At 39.2% G+C, this 15,288-nt stretch overlaps 1 protein-coding gene across 1 annotated transcript in view; it reads right to left on the minus strand.

The window, feature by feature from the left end:
• The window catches only part of ABCA10 (ATP binding cassette subfamily A member 10), a 65,244-nt gene extending 50,606 nt beyond the window's left edge, over positions 1–14,638 (minus strand). Inside the window, exons 1-6 of the mRNA XM_077780282.1 lie at positions 14,590–14,638; positions 12,007–12,171; positions 11,555–11,658; positions 9,042–9,268; positions 906–1,047; positions 503–688 (exon numbers count right to left, since the gene is read on the minus strand). Coding sequence (XP_077636408.1) covers positions 503–688; positions 906–1,047; positions 9,042–9,268; positions 11,555–11,658; positions 12,007–12,171; positions 14,590–14,638 — 873 coding nt within the window. The remainder of the gene's footprint in view (positions 1–502; positions 689–905; positions 1,048–9,041; positions 9,269–11,554; positions 11,659–12,006; positions 12,172–14,589) is intronic.
• Positions 14,639–15,288: the final 650 nt, after the last annotated feature.

The following is a 15,288-nucleotide window of genomic DNA, read 5'->3' on the forward strand; positions in this document are numbered from 1 at the left end:
TAAAAACAATAGCTCACAGTCCCACAGCAGGTGTCAGGGACTGTTCTAGCATTATGCATGTACAATAACACAATCAGCCCTCACATTTACCCCCAATGAGGTGACTTCTACTGACATCCCCATTCTGCAGATGAAGAAAGGAAGGCTACGGACATCAAGGTTACCCAGCTGGTATGTGGGCAGAGCTGAGATGGATTCATGCGGTCTGCCCCCATTTATTACTCATAACCTTCACAATTTTACTGCCTCTTTAAAATGGGAACACAAATCAGTAAAACTGAAGTGGTTGGACAGTGGGCTATTATTTTTCTACTTTAAATTTTCTAGGATTTTACAAATGATCCATGTGCTTTGTTTATTACTTTGATGAGAATTCACAACAGAACACAGCAGAACTTCTTAAAATAGAGGGTGATTGATCACTAAGTTTCATGAAGCACCAAACTCTTCAATAATTTTGAAAATCTAATAAATAAAAGCATAAAATCATTGTGTTCTTTACCTGAGCCATTCCAGTAGTGAAGGCAAAGGGGCTAAAAAGACCTAAGATCCATCCCAAAGATGAAGGAAGTTGTCTGTATAATACAGTGAATCCCAGACATCCCCAAAATATAGTGAAGAAAAATCCAACCAAACCAGTAAGAACAGGTTTCTTTATCAGCACACTCAGGAGGAAAGCCAATGCTATCTGAAGGAAGAAAGAAGAGTTCCAATTGGTATATATTTTTTCCTTTGAGAATCACTTTGAGCAGTATTAATCAATTTCTCTCATTGTCACAAACTTTTCTCAAAATATATAGAAAATACGACATCAAATTAGTGACTATGCCATACCAATATCCTGAAGAAACATCATTTGTTCATATATCTGAGATGTGGAGCAGAGATATGTTTTGTCAACTCACCAAGGACAGGCCATATAGGACAAAAAGCGTGAATATCACCATGAAGCCAACGATCACTACGGCTTTGGTCAATATTATGATCAGAGCCATAGAAATGGACAGGATAAATATGAAGCCAGCATACATGAATCCCCAGGAGAGCCTACGGTAGAAACAAGTTAATTTAGAATATCACAAACATGTAAATGTCAGAAGAGGCAATATAATATGCACAACGGTTGTGAGGACAAGTTCGGAGAGCAAACACACCAAGGTCAAATTTACTCTAAAACTGGAGTTGTGCACTTTCTAGTCATGTGATTGTGGGCGAGTGACTTTTCCTTTCTCACCCTCATCTATGAAATGGAATGAACAGTCACTGTCTCATATGGTTGGTTTGAGGGTTAAATAAGTTTGTTAGAGGGTTTGTAACTGTGCACGAACCCTTTAGTTTTGCTGTTATTATAATTACTTCCCAACTGTTGAACGAATTTAAACGTAATACAACAACATATAATCTGATTCTTGCAGCCAAGTGACTAAAGAAATATGAAATGGAAATACATTAATCTCCCGTTTAAACTTCCTGATACTAACTTCCTTTTGGTATAAAATTTTCTTGATGTTTAATTGAAATCTCTCAGATTTAAGTAAAGCTCATTTTTTATTCATTTTTTATCCTCTTATGACTTTTGATATTAACAGTATGCGTGTTGTTTTTATCAATTAGAATACTGCAGTGCACCTAGGAAGCACAAAACTAAAATAAAGCAAGAGGTCGCATGGGCATTAGTGTCATATAGTGGTGATGCTATATCACAATGGCCAAAGCATGGTTGTTTGTGAAAATTTGTGGAAACAGATGGAAAGATATGTTTAAACATGAAAATGGCTCTCGCTTTTAAAAACTGACCTTTCATGAAAATACTAATAAACTGCCAAATACCTTCTATATTTACATAGGGCTTTCAGCGCAAGTGTGGCACTTTGTACAAATAATACATTTTAAATCCTTTTATATAATCTTGTGTAGTACATAAGTTAAATTGTTATTACTAGCACAGGTGAATAGCATTTCCATGCATACAAAAGGCAAGCTTAAACGATTATAGCTTTTTATCCAAAGGATACAGGAGTTCTGATTCATAGGGGCGCATGGACCCCAATGTTTACAGCAGCACTTTCAACAATAGCCAAATTATGGAAAGAGTCCAAATGTCCAACAACAGATGAATGGATAAAGAAGATGTGGTTTATATATACAATGGAATACTACTTGGCAAAGAGAAAGAATGAAATCCTGCCATTTGCAACCACATGGATGGAACTGGAGGGTTTTTATACTGAGTGAAATAAGTCAGTCAGAGAAAGACAGATATACGTTTTCACTCATATGTGGAACTTGAAAAACTTAACAGAAGACCATGGGGGAAGGAAAGGGGGAAAATAGTTTCAAACAGAGGGAGGCAAACCATAAGAGACTCTTAAATACAGAGAATCAAACTCAGGGTTGATGGGAAATGAGGGGGAGAGGGGAAAATAGGTGATGGGCACTGAGGAAGACATTTGTTAGGATGGGCACTGGGTGTTGTGTATAAGCAATGAATCATGGGAATCTACCCCCAAAACCAAGAGCACATGGTATACACTGAAAGTTAGCTAACTTGACAATAACTTATATTTAAAAAATATCCAAAACATATAAGGAACATGACTTAATATTAAATAAAATCTGAGGAAAAAAATGATTATAGCTTTCGTGGTAAGGAAGTTCCTCAAAAAACTACAAATAGAACTACCAAATGATCTACCTATTCTAGTCCTGGGTGTTATCTGAAGGAAATTAAAACCCGAACTCAAAAGAGATCTGCACCCCCATGTTTACTGCAGCATTAATTACAATAGCCAAGATTTGGAAGCAACCTAAGTGTCCATCAATGGATGAAAGGACAAAACAATGTGATGATAGATATCTATACAGACATACAGATATACACACAACAGAATATTATTCCGCGACAAAAAAGAAGGAAACCTTGTCATTTGTGACAGCATAGATGGATCTTGAGGGCATTATGCTAAGTAAAATAAGTCAGACAGAGAAAGACAAATACCACATAATTTCACTTATATGTAGAATCTAAAAGAAAAATACACATACCCATAACAAAAAACAAACTCATAGATACAGAGAACAGATTGGTGGTTGCCAGAGGTGGGGGTAGGGAGCAGGCAAAATGGGTGAAGGTGACCAAAAAGGATGGACAAGTTATAAAGTAAGTCATGGGAATACTCTGGTTTCTCTTTAGATCGAATAAATCTTTTGCCTTTTACTAAAGTAAGTCATGGGAATGTAATATGCATGATAGTGACTATATTATTATTAACTATAGTTAATAACATGGTCTGATCTATTTGAAAGTTGCTAAGAGAGTGGATCCTTAAAGTTCTCATCTGGAGAAAAAGTGTAAATCTGTGTGGTTGATAGAGGCTAACTAGACATACCATGATGATCGTTTCACAATATATACAAATATTGAATCATTATGTTTTGCACGGGAAAACTAATATATTATAGATCAATTATATCTCAATAAACAGTATCATAGTTTTCCTCTCTCATGCTCTCATTACTTACTATGAAAGTCTAAAAATCTTTTACAAACTAAATACCTAACAATCTTATTCAATTAATTTTTGAAGATCGGGTAAACCTTCCTACATGAAAACATCTACTCCTAATAATTAAGAGTATTTTTCTTGAAAGCGCTGGTCATAGACTGAGGTGAAGAGAATATGAAACATGAAGATTAGTTAAGAAGAAATGAGAAACAATGGACTATATTATGTTCAATGAACTTTTTAAAATATTTTTATTTATTTCTAGGGGAGAGAGAGAGAGAGACAGCGTGAGCAGGGGAGGGTCAGAGAGAGAGGGAGATACAGACTGAAATAGGCCCCAGGCTCCGAGCTGGCAGTCAGCACAGAGCCCGACGCGGGGCTCGAACCCACGAACCGCGAGATCATGACCTAAGTGAAAGTCGGACGCTTAACCGACTAAGTCACCCAGGCGCCCCTTATGTTCAATGAATTAATAAGCGTATTAGATGTATGTAAATTCCAATATATGTATAAAAACATGAACCAACTCAAATACAGTTATTTTCTATAATACATGCTTTTGTCATTAATAAATCATTACTTGGAATACAAAATGGTATATCCACTCTGGAAACCACTTTGGCAGTTTCTTATGAAACTAAACCACATGAGGGGTCCCTGGGTGGCTCAGTTGGTTAGGCATCCGACTTCAGCTCAGGTCAGATCTCATGGTTCATGGGTTCGAGCCCCACATCAGGCTCTGTGCTGACAGCTCAGAGCCTGGAGCCTGTTTCAGATTCTGTGTCTTCCTCTCTCTCTGCCCCTCCCCCACTCATGCTCTGTCTCTCTCTGTCTCAAAAATAAATAAACTATTAAAAAAAATTTTTTTTAAAAACCTGAACCGCATGAAACCCAGAAATCATACCACTGGGCATTTACCTGAGGAAAATGAAAACTTATGTTCATATAAATACTTGGACATCAATGTTCATAGCAGCTTTATTTGTAATACTCCCAAACCGGAAACAACTCTTCTCTCTTTCAAAGTTTGAACAGCTAAACAGAGATATTGCTACTATAGAATAGTCCTCAGCAATAACAAGGAGCAAACCATTGACAAATACAAACTTGGATGAAGTGCCAGAAAACTGTACTTAGTGGGGGGAAGAAGCCCCTAAAGGTGATGAACCATGATTCCACTTACGTAGCATTCTTGAAATGTCAAAATTATAGAAATGGTAAACAGATTAGTGGTTAGCAGGGGTTAGGGATGGGGATAAGGAAGAGAGTTGAATGTGGCTAAAACAATGGAACAATTGAGCTGTTCTGTATCTTATCTATATCAATGTCCATAATGAAATTGTGATATGATAGTTTTACAAGATGTTATCATTGGGGGAAACTAGGTAAAGGGTACATGCATTCTGTTTCTTCAAATTCAGTAGGGGGGGCACCTGGGTGGCTCAGTTGGTTAAGCGTCTGACTCCATTTCAGGTTGTGATCTCACAGTTTTTGCGTTCAAGCTCCACGTAAGGCTCTGTGCTGACAGCTCAGAGCCTGGAGCCTGCTTCAGATTCTGTGTCTCCCTCTCTCTCTTCCCCTCCCCAACTAGTACTCTGTGTGTGTGTCTCTGAAAAATAACGAACACACAGTTTTTTAAAACTCAATATGAATCGGGACAGTCAGTTGAACGTCTGACTCTTGATTTCTGCTCAGGTCATTATCCCAGGGTTGTGGGATTGAGCCTCCCGTGGGACTCCGAGCTGAATGTGGAGACTGCTTAGGATTCTTTCTCTCTCTGCCCCTCTCCCCTGCTCCCTCTCTCCAATAAAATTTTTAAAAACTGAGTATGAATCCACCCAAAATGAAAATGTTTAACTAGAAAACATTGTAGTTACTGGTAGAACTAAGACTACACGATGTTTTAAAAGGAGAAAGTGTGGTTTGTACTCTGTCAGTATAGACACATGAATTATAAACAATTGGGGGCATTGGGAGAGCATGTGGGAAAACAGTACTTTGTTGTCAGTTATTATACTGAAGTAGTACTATTAGTATTGTTAACCCATTATATGTATATTTCTGGATAAAACAAATGAATAATTATGGATATTCTAATTCTCACCTTCTCTGTATGTCTGCACGCATAGGAAAGGAGCCACAGCAGTAATACGGGAGAGGTTAAATGTTCTCCAGCACTATATCTGAATTTTAAGTATCAGTATGAATTCATAAGACATTTATCCTTCATGGTGTGTGCATCATTCTATATATAAAATGTAGAATATATACCATTATTCCAACTCTTCTGTTGAAAAAGGCTAGAAACAATGACCAATCCAATAAATACCCCCCAAAAAATTTCTAGTATGCAATGTTCTTGAAATACTTTTTCCAACTAAAATAAATTTGCCACACAAAATAGCAAGGAATTTATTTTAAAAAAAAAACAACCCACTTGGAATCTTGCCAAAAGGATCCAAAACTAACCTTTGACTCCCTTTGGTCAAAGATGGGACAATCTGGGTTTCAATAAGACTATAATTACAGTGGCTTGAACCCAATAAGGCATGTTTAGATCTATGAGTTTTTAATGGTATTGAAAAAAAATCAGTCATCTTTGAAAAATGTTAGGGAAACAGATAATTATTATCTAATAAAGGAAAAACTCAAGCAGAAAATCCTGTTTTCAATCGTTTGCTTTATCTCTTTACTTTCCTGTTCCACCCTCTTAAAAAAATTAACCCCAATGGAGCTAATCATAATTTATGTGTATTTAAACCAAATTCTCTTAATTGTTGAAATAACTATGGTTTGTAGAACTGAAATTACTAGAATTTCACATAACAGATATGGATGGTTATAAAGAGAGTACTATAAATAATTCTTCTGATCTATTCACAATGTTTTAGAAAAGAAATTAGTCTCGGGATCCTTTGAAAATTCAGCATGGAGGAGAGCACTTGTTGGGATGAGCACTGGGTGTTATATGTAAACCAACTTGATGATAAACTATTTAAGGAAAAAAAAGAAAATTCTGCATATGGTGTTTGAAAATTCTACATTCTTGAACCTTATTTGGCTTAGGTAGATTATAGCAACATTTGTGTATAATCAGGGAGAAAGTGGAAGAGGGTAAAATATACAAGAGGGTCACGACTTTATAAGAAATATATCAGTTTTACTTCAATAACTGGGATGCTTGTATCTGGTAATGGTATCCTCTTGGAAGTTAGATTGTCAAAGCCATACTTTTTTATGCATAATATTGCATTTTAAAAATCTCTTTTCCTTGTCTTTGATAAAAAAGACAGTGTAGAGCATATTTACAAACATTCTCCCCAATAGCATGCAATATTAGCCAATTTTTAAAAATTTCTAGCCAATGTAAACCCTCATAACCTGGACAGTTCTATATCAGGAAAACTTTATGCTGTGTTTTTTCTCAATTTGAGGCACTCGGAAAGCTGGATCCACATGTAATGTTTCTTTCAAAAACACTAAAGACAATATGGTATGCATTTCTGTTGGCACATTTCACTAACAGCTTTTTCTATCAAGGGAAAAATATCACCTTGACATGACTTATGTAGCACAATGGCTAAAAGAAGAGGGTCTTCTTAGGTACAAATCTTACCTTTTCTGTGCCTTGGTTTTCATATTTGTGAACAAGGATCATAGCACTATGAACTGTGAGTGTCCTTGGAATACATTAAGTTCAATGTTTGCTGCTATTACTGTTAGCATTGTATGCTGTCACAAAGTGTATGGGAAAAGGGTCAATAGATAAATGGGGAGAGAGAGAGATTCATATTACTATGCGCCTTGTGCCTTACAAGCACCAACACTGTCTGTGCTAGGTACTTAATTATTTTTTTAATGTTTATTCATTTTTTTGAGAAAGAGCATACAGGCAGGGGAGGGGCAGAAAGAGAGAGTGGGACAGAGGATCTGAAGCAGGTTCGGTGCTGACTGCACAGATCTTGACACAGGGCTCAAACTCCCTAACTGGGAAATCATGGCCTGAGCCAAAGTTGGACACTCAACCAACTCAACCAACTGAGCCACCCAGGTGCCCCTTTTACAATTTTTTTAAATGTTTATTTATCTTGGGGAGAGAGAGAGAGAGAGAGAGAGAGACAGAGCACAAGTTGGGGAGGGATAGAGAGAGAAGGAGACAAAGAATATGAAGCAGCTCCAGGCTCTGAGCTGTCAGCACAGAGCCCGTACAGGGCTTGAACCCACAAGCTGTAAGATCATGACCTGAGCCAAAGGCAGACACTTAACTGACTGAGCCACCCAGGTGTTCCTATGCTAAGTAGTTTAAATATATTGTCTCATCTAATCCTTAGTCCCACCCAAGGAGTATCTTTACTGACCACCCATATGAATTGGTTTTAATAACATTGTGGTAAATGAGTTTACTATCCAAATTTTTCTCTTCCTCCGTCCCTGTTTCACTTCCATGAAGGGACATAATTACCCGTATCACTGGTCTTGGACTTGGCTATTTGGCCTGTTTTGGCTTTGTGGTGGGCAGAACACACTTCTTTGCCTCTTGACTTTGGATTTGTCCACATGACCTGCTTTGACAGATGGGATCTTATCAAATATGACACAAGCAGGGGCTTGAAATGTGCTGTGCAGTGAGACTTGCTCTCTTGCACTTCCGTGACTCGAGGAGAACGATATGTCACCACGCTGCTGACCCACGGAGGTTGAGAGACACATGGGCAGATGTGGATGCGACCTAAACTGGGGTCCAGGCCCAGCCATGCTGAGGCTAGATCTGCCAGCCTCCAGCCATGCCACAGCCAAATGCGAAGGAAGGAATGATTGTCATTTGAGGTTCCTGGGTTTTGGGGTGTTTAATTTAAAAAAATTTTTTTTAACGTTTATTTATTTTTGAGAAAGACAGAGAGAGAGAGTATCACCAGGGGGAGGGCAGAGAGAGAGGAAGACACAGAATCTGAAGCAGGCTCCAGGCTCTGAACTGTCAGCACAGAGCCCGATGTGGGGCTCGAATGCATAAACTGAGAGATCATGACCTGATTGAAGTCGCTGCTTAACCAACTGAACCACCTAGGCGCCCCTGGTTTTAAGTTTATTTATTTACTTTGAGAGAGAGTGGAAGAGTATGCATGCATAGGCAGGGAGGGGCAGACAGAGAGGGAGAGAGAATCCTGGGCAGACTCTGCACTTATGGAATCTGAGGTGGGGCTTGAAACAACAAAACCCAAGATCACGACCAAAGCCGAAGCTGGACACTTACATGACTGAGCCACCCAAGCACCCTGTAGGGTGTTTTTTTATGTGGCATTTTTCTGGCTCTAGCTAACTGATACAAGCACATATTTCCTATTCTTCAACTCCAGGAAACATAAGCACAGTCCTTATTTTCTACTGTCAGCATCTTAAAATGTAACAGGGGTAAGCAAATTACTCAATTGAATGCACGCAAGAAAAACTGCTGAGTGTGACTAACTTGCTTTTATAACCTAATGGGTTTCTGTTTTTGAAGGTGTGATACGCAGGTAAAGCAGCAAGGTAACTCACCAGAATGCAGACTCTCGAAGACCCATCACTGCCATTAGCTTCTTACACTTCTTTCTTTCCTTCGTGACATTTAATGATGTAAAGTATACAAAAGGGGAGAAATAAACTATACAAATAAAAATAAACCATGTGTTTATAGTTTCTCCCTTAGAAATGAAAGATGGCGTCCTCATATTTATTCCAATAACTGATGTCAGCTTCTCCATCATAGAATGATTTGTTGAGAGCTAAAGTGAGTGTTAAACAAACGCATTACATTAGCTATAGAAAAATATGTTAGCAAAAATGAAAAATATATTAGAAAACCATACACATTTTGCTTCTTTTCATCTTCAGTATTTACATATTTCCATCATTTTAAAACATGGTGAACTATGAATATCATCAGAACAGTCTTGATGACTTTTGTTATTAGTTGATATTATTTATAAGAGTTGTTTTAGAAGTTGCTGGATGTCTATCATGCCCGATATACTATGACAGGGGATGGAGTGACAGCGGAGATGCACAGGAACACTCCCCACTCTCATGAAGCTTTACGTTTCATGGTGGAGCAGAGGAGGGAGGGGAAATATCAGACAACTCACTGCACCATCAATTGTTTGATGATAATTGAGCAACCGCCTTAACAGAGAAGTAGAGTGTGCTCTGAGATGAAACGCAGGCAAGACTACCCTGAAGAAACGACATTCATTTTTATAATGATCTTACCTAAATAAAGCTTGGGTGGGGGAGAGCTGAGGATAGAGAAGAAAAATCTGGGCAGAGGAAACCGCATATGCAAAGGAAAGAAGGGGTGTAGAATGTTGGGAGGCATAGGAGAGAGGTCCTTGAAGCAAAACTGATGGAAAGAGAGAGGGAGGCAAGGTGTGAGAAAAAGAGGGAGAGAGAAAGGAGATGGGGCTAAAGAAATAAACTTCTTCCAGAGTTCAGGCAAAAGGTGATAATGGCTTGGACTAGTGCCAGGGGTAGAGTTAAGTACATGAGTTTCAGCTTAGAATGAACAGGGCTGGATGAGAGATTGGATGTCATGGGGAATTCTCTGGTCACCTTTGGTGGATAGCTTTGGCATTCACTGACATGGGAAAATTTTTAGAAGTCTCAGTCACATTAAGAGAAAAATACTCATATTCCATTTAGAACATACTAGTCTGAATTGCTTAGGAAGCATCAAAGGAAAGGTATTCGGTAAACAGTCAGATACATGGAATGAGAGCAGAGATTAGCAAACTATGGTCCCTGGACGAAATCTGGTCCACCACTTGTTTCCGTAAATAAAGTTTTATTGGAATCAAGCCATGTTCATTTCTTTATGTATTGTCTATGGCTGCTTTCACATTACAACAGCTGAGTTCAGTAATGTTTGGCCCCCAGAGCCTACAATATTTATGATCTGGCCCCTTACAGAACAAGTTTATGGGGCATCTGCATAGCTCTGTTGGTTAAGCATCTGACTTCAGCTCAGGTCATGATTTCATGGTTCATGGGTTCAAGCCCTATGTCAGGCTCTGTGCTGTCAGAGCCTGCTTCAGATCTGTGTCTCCCTGTGTCTCTGCTCCTGCTCTGCTCATGCTTCTCTCTCCCTCTCTCTCTCTCTCTCTCTGTCTCTTACTCTTTCTCTCTCTCTTAAAAATAAATAAACATTAAAAAAAATTAGAATAATTTTGCTGGTCTGCAAATTGAAGTAGGGTTCTTAGAGTTACCAGGCATGTAAGCTGTAATTAAAGTTACGGAAAATGAGTAATATTGTTTAGAGAAAGGACAGAGGTTGGAGAAAGATGCCTAGGTTAGAACCTAGGGACTACAGATATAAAGAAGTGTGAGTGTGCAGTTGGATACACTGGTGAGAAGACAGAGAAGAAGGACAGGTGAGGGAAGAACAGGAAGACCAGATCAAGGCTTTCTTATTTGGTTAAAAGATCAAGTAAGATAAGGGGTGAAAAAATGTCGGTCATTAATCGACATGGGAGCTGTTACTGACCTAAGAAAATGCCATTTGGGTGGCTTGGTGTGGGACAGAAATCATTCTGAGTTGAGTGGGGCCTACATGAAGGCAACTCTTTCAAGAAACTTAGCTGTTAAGAGGCGAGAGCTAGAGAGTACTTGTCTGAGGAGGAAATAAGGAAAGATCCTGATAATATGTTAAGAAATTAGTAATGTCAGTTCACAAAGAGAAGGATCTAGAGGAAAGGGGGAAGCTGAAGTAAGAGGAGACAGACAGGAAAACCCATGTGCAACCTTCCTGATGATGTTGGAAGGAACAGGATTCAGCCTGTGAATTGAGGAAAAGACATCTGAGATGAGGTAGAAGGGAAAGGATGGGCGTCGTGGTGGTGGGTCTGTAGTTAGCAGGGTTTGTGTTGGGAAGTTCAGGATATTCCCATCTGTTGGCTTCTTTTTCTGTGAGAATAAGAAGCAGAGTATAATCTCTCAGGAGTGTAGGGGCAAGGCAGTGGAAGATAGGGAGAAAATAATGAAGATATAAAACAGATCACTTAAGTTTGGGCACTTACCTCTATAATTGCAGCATTAATTGCAGTCTGAAAAGCCACAAACCCTTTTTGCCAGTATCTTGTCATGGAACAAAAAATTTCATCATACATATTCCAACAGTGTTCTTGAAGGAAAGACAAAAACATGCCCATCATTTTGCAATACAATCAATCAATGGGATTACAAACTTTCACTTTGGCTCTAGAGTGAAATAGCTACGTGCCTGCTCAGAGCCCATGGTTACAGATTCTAGAGCAATTTTTAAAGCATTCTGCAAAACTGGCAGAAAGCAGCATATTATTGCATGGTGGCCAAAATCACTGGGCTCATCCTATAGGAAACACTGATCACTAAGTTGAATAAAAAGTATATTACCTCTTTTCTTGATTTGATCAATGTTTCTATCAGTCGTTCCCAACTGGGGATTTGATAAAGACAGCAAAAAAGATCGCATCAATTCTTCTATAGTTACCTGAGTATTCAGAGTGTTCTTTTCTAGTTGGGATTCCATATCTCCAATTAAACTTCAGCTGGTATGAAAAAATATCATGAAACACAACTCCCACCATTTCATGATGGCTTTCTAAAAGTAATGTATCCATCATTTCTTTATCAGCAACCTCAAGGGTTTTTCTTCCTGCCACACATGAAAAAATATAAATAATCATATTGACTCATCACTATAGAATGCAAAACCAAGTTGTAATCGTTTACTGGGGTTACATGCTATCCCTAAGTAGGTGCCTCTAAAGTAGCTACTGAAAGTCTTTTCTACCGTTTTAGGCTCAGTGTAAATATGTGAAAAGATGTAAATGACATATCATCTTTTAAAAACCATTTGCAGGGGTGCCTTGGTGGCTCAGTCACTTGAGCATCTGACTTCGGCTCAGGTCATGATCTCGTGATTCATGGATTCGAGCCCCGCGTCAGGCTCTGTGCTGACAGCTTGGAGCCTGGAGCCTGCTTTAGATTTTGTGTCTCCTTCTCTCTCTGCCCCTCCTCTGCTTGCACTCTGTCTGTCTCAAAAATAAAGAAATATTTTTTTTTAAAAACATTGCAGCATTTTTTTAGTGTGGTCTCATTTTAGTAAAGAAACTGAATCTGTGTACTTATACATATATATCTCTGTATATGTCTATATATGTAATTAGGTGTATGTCTGCGTACATATTAGCCTAAAAAGATACACACAAATTTAAATGGGAGGTACGACAGGAGAGGAAGTTGTGGCTAAGGTACGAGNTTAAAAAATTAAATGAAAAAATATTTAAAATAATCAATAGAACTTCTTGAGAATTTGATGGCTTTTTTTTCCTGCCAAGAATGCTAATTTCTATCATGTGAAAATACTGTGCCAGTAGAAATAGACTACATGCAAATAATCAGAGTGCAAAAATCACCAGTAAAGTTATAGTCTGCCTACAGGCTCTTTGGAGTTAAAAACACTCTTTAAGAATTAAGCTCGTAACGTTCGTAAGGGATGAGTTTATAATCTGCAGAAGTAATCCATCTAATAAGTGGTTAATTAATCCGTTACTAGTGGATGTTTGCAATTCTCTGAAGTCCAATTTATGGCCTCCTTTTTAAATACTTTTTTATACTGTCATGTATTATGTTCTAAAATTTTTATTAGTCTTAACACAGTACTTAAAGATCACTCAGGATCATGTCTGCATGAAAGAGGAAAATATATTCATTTTTATAGTGTACCTACATCTTTCAAAACTACTCATCTTTCCAAACATGGAGTAAGGCTGTAAAATTTTTTTTAATTTTTAAAAATATTTTTTAACGTTTATTTATCTTTGAGAGAGAGAGAGAGGCAGCATGTGAGCAGGGGAGGGGCAGAGAGAGAGGGAGACACAGAATCAGAAGCAGACTCCAGGCTCTGAACTGTCAGCACAGAGCCCGACATGAGGTTTGAACTCAGGAGCCATGAGATCATGACCTGAGCTGATGTTGGACGCTTAACAGACTCAACCACCCAGGTGCCCCAAGGCTGTGGATTTTTTATGAGGACAATGCTAATTTCACTGATTTTCTCTAGAGGTATACAAATACTGTCAAGGTGCAAAAGTGAGTCTTTGGGCTGAACAGCATGAGTCAGACAAACGTAGAATGAGGTGGCATGAGGAGCTGGGACTGGAATAGGCTGGCTTGGCGGCCAAGGTGGGGGCTTCGATTAGAAAAGGACAGATGGATGCCAGTGAGCCAAGAGACTCCAAGGACCAGAGGCAGCAGAGAGCTGGGGCGCCTGGGTGGCTCAGTCGGTGAAGCGCCTGACGCTGAATGCTGGGTCAGGTCATGATCTTGCAGTTTGTGAGATGGAGCCCTGTGACAGCGTGGAGCCTACTTGGGATTCTCTCTCTCCCTCTCTCTTTGCCCCTCCCCAACTCACAAACTCTCTCTCAAAATAAGTAAATAAGCATTTAAAAAAAAAAAAAAAGGCAGCGAAGAGCCCACACTGTGTAGGCGGGGAGACTAGTCCCTGTAGCTTTTGTAAATGCTTCCCAAGTTAAAAAAGAGATGTGGTAAACAACCAAATAGGGGAGGTGTGGAAAACCAGATCAGGGTAGAATGTAGCCTGGTCAGTCAGAGCACATGGCCAGTGTGGGTAAGGGGGACAAGCAGAAGTCAGAGATCCAGAAGCTGCCATGAAGAATCACAAAACAGAAGAAAGTAGTCAGGGATAAAACCTGAAATCATCTAGGATATGGCTCAAACTTGTTTTCCTATTCCCACCTTGCTTTTTGGAGTTTACATCATCTACTAATGATGACTCACGACAGCACAGATTTCAAGGATGAGAGGGGTGAAGGGAGTGTATGTGATGTGAAAAACCCCCAGTTAAGTCTATTTCACTTCTCACCCATTTACCCTCACCTGTAACCCCACACCAACCCCTACATGGCATGTGGAATAAAGGTCCTTGCCCCAGTTGAGAACTACTGACCCATACATAGGCTGAGCAAATAAATTCAATTTGCACAACAAACCTCAAGTTAAACATGTGCAGGTTGCATAATAATGAAACATTGGTCATTGGGCAACACACCTTTCATGAAGGAAGCCAAAGACATCTTCTCCATTATCCTCTGGGTCATGTTAGTGACTGGGGTATATGCCACCACCAGGTCAGAGTCATTAAAGTCATCCACACGTCCCAGGACACGAGGAGGCTGTTCAGGAAGACGGGTAGCTCTGAAGGATTCCGAAAATAAGCACAAATGCAGCCCCAGAAGCAAAGCTACTGTCCATTCCTCCAGTACATGAAAGAAAAATGAGCCAAGTTATAACGTGGTCTGGATATCAAGAAACATGCAAACACATTTTAAGACACAAAGTATTATTGTTGAGCATTGAGCTTCATTTCTCTCTCCAATTTTTGCCTTCCCCAAATACTAAATTCAAAAATATACCACTTTGAGATCTTATCAAATATGCCCAGGGGGCGCCTACGTGGCTCAGTCAGTTGAGTGTCCACCTTTGGCTCGGGTCATTGCACGGTTGGTGAGTTCAAGCCCCGCTTTGGGCTCTCTGCTGACATCTCAGAGCCTGGATCCTGCTTCAGATTCTGTCTCCCTCTCTCTCTGCCCCTCCCCCACTCATGCTCTGTTCCTCTCTCTCTCTCTCTCTCTCTCTCAAAAGTATAAATAAACATTTAAAAAAATAAAAGAATACACCCATTGATCTTAACCCACTAATACAGCATCCCTAATAGTGAACCACTACTGATTATACGTCCCCATATGTG

Source organism: Crocuta crocuta, unplaced genomic scaffold (assembly GCF_008692635.1).
Source record: "Crocuta crocuta isolate KB4526 unplaced genomic scaffold, BGI_CrCroc_1.0 scaffold288, whole genome shotgun sequence".
Classification (NCBI taxonomy): domain Eukaryota; kingdom Metazoa; phylum Chordata; class Mammalia; order Carnivora; family Hyaenidae; genus Crocuta; species Crocuta crocuta.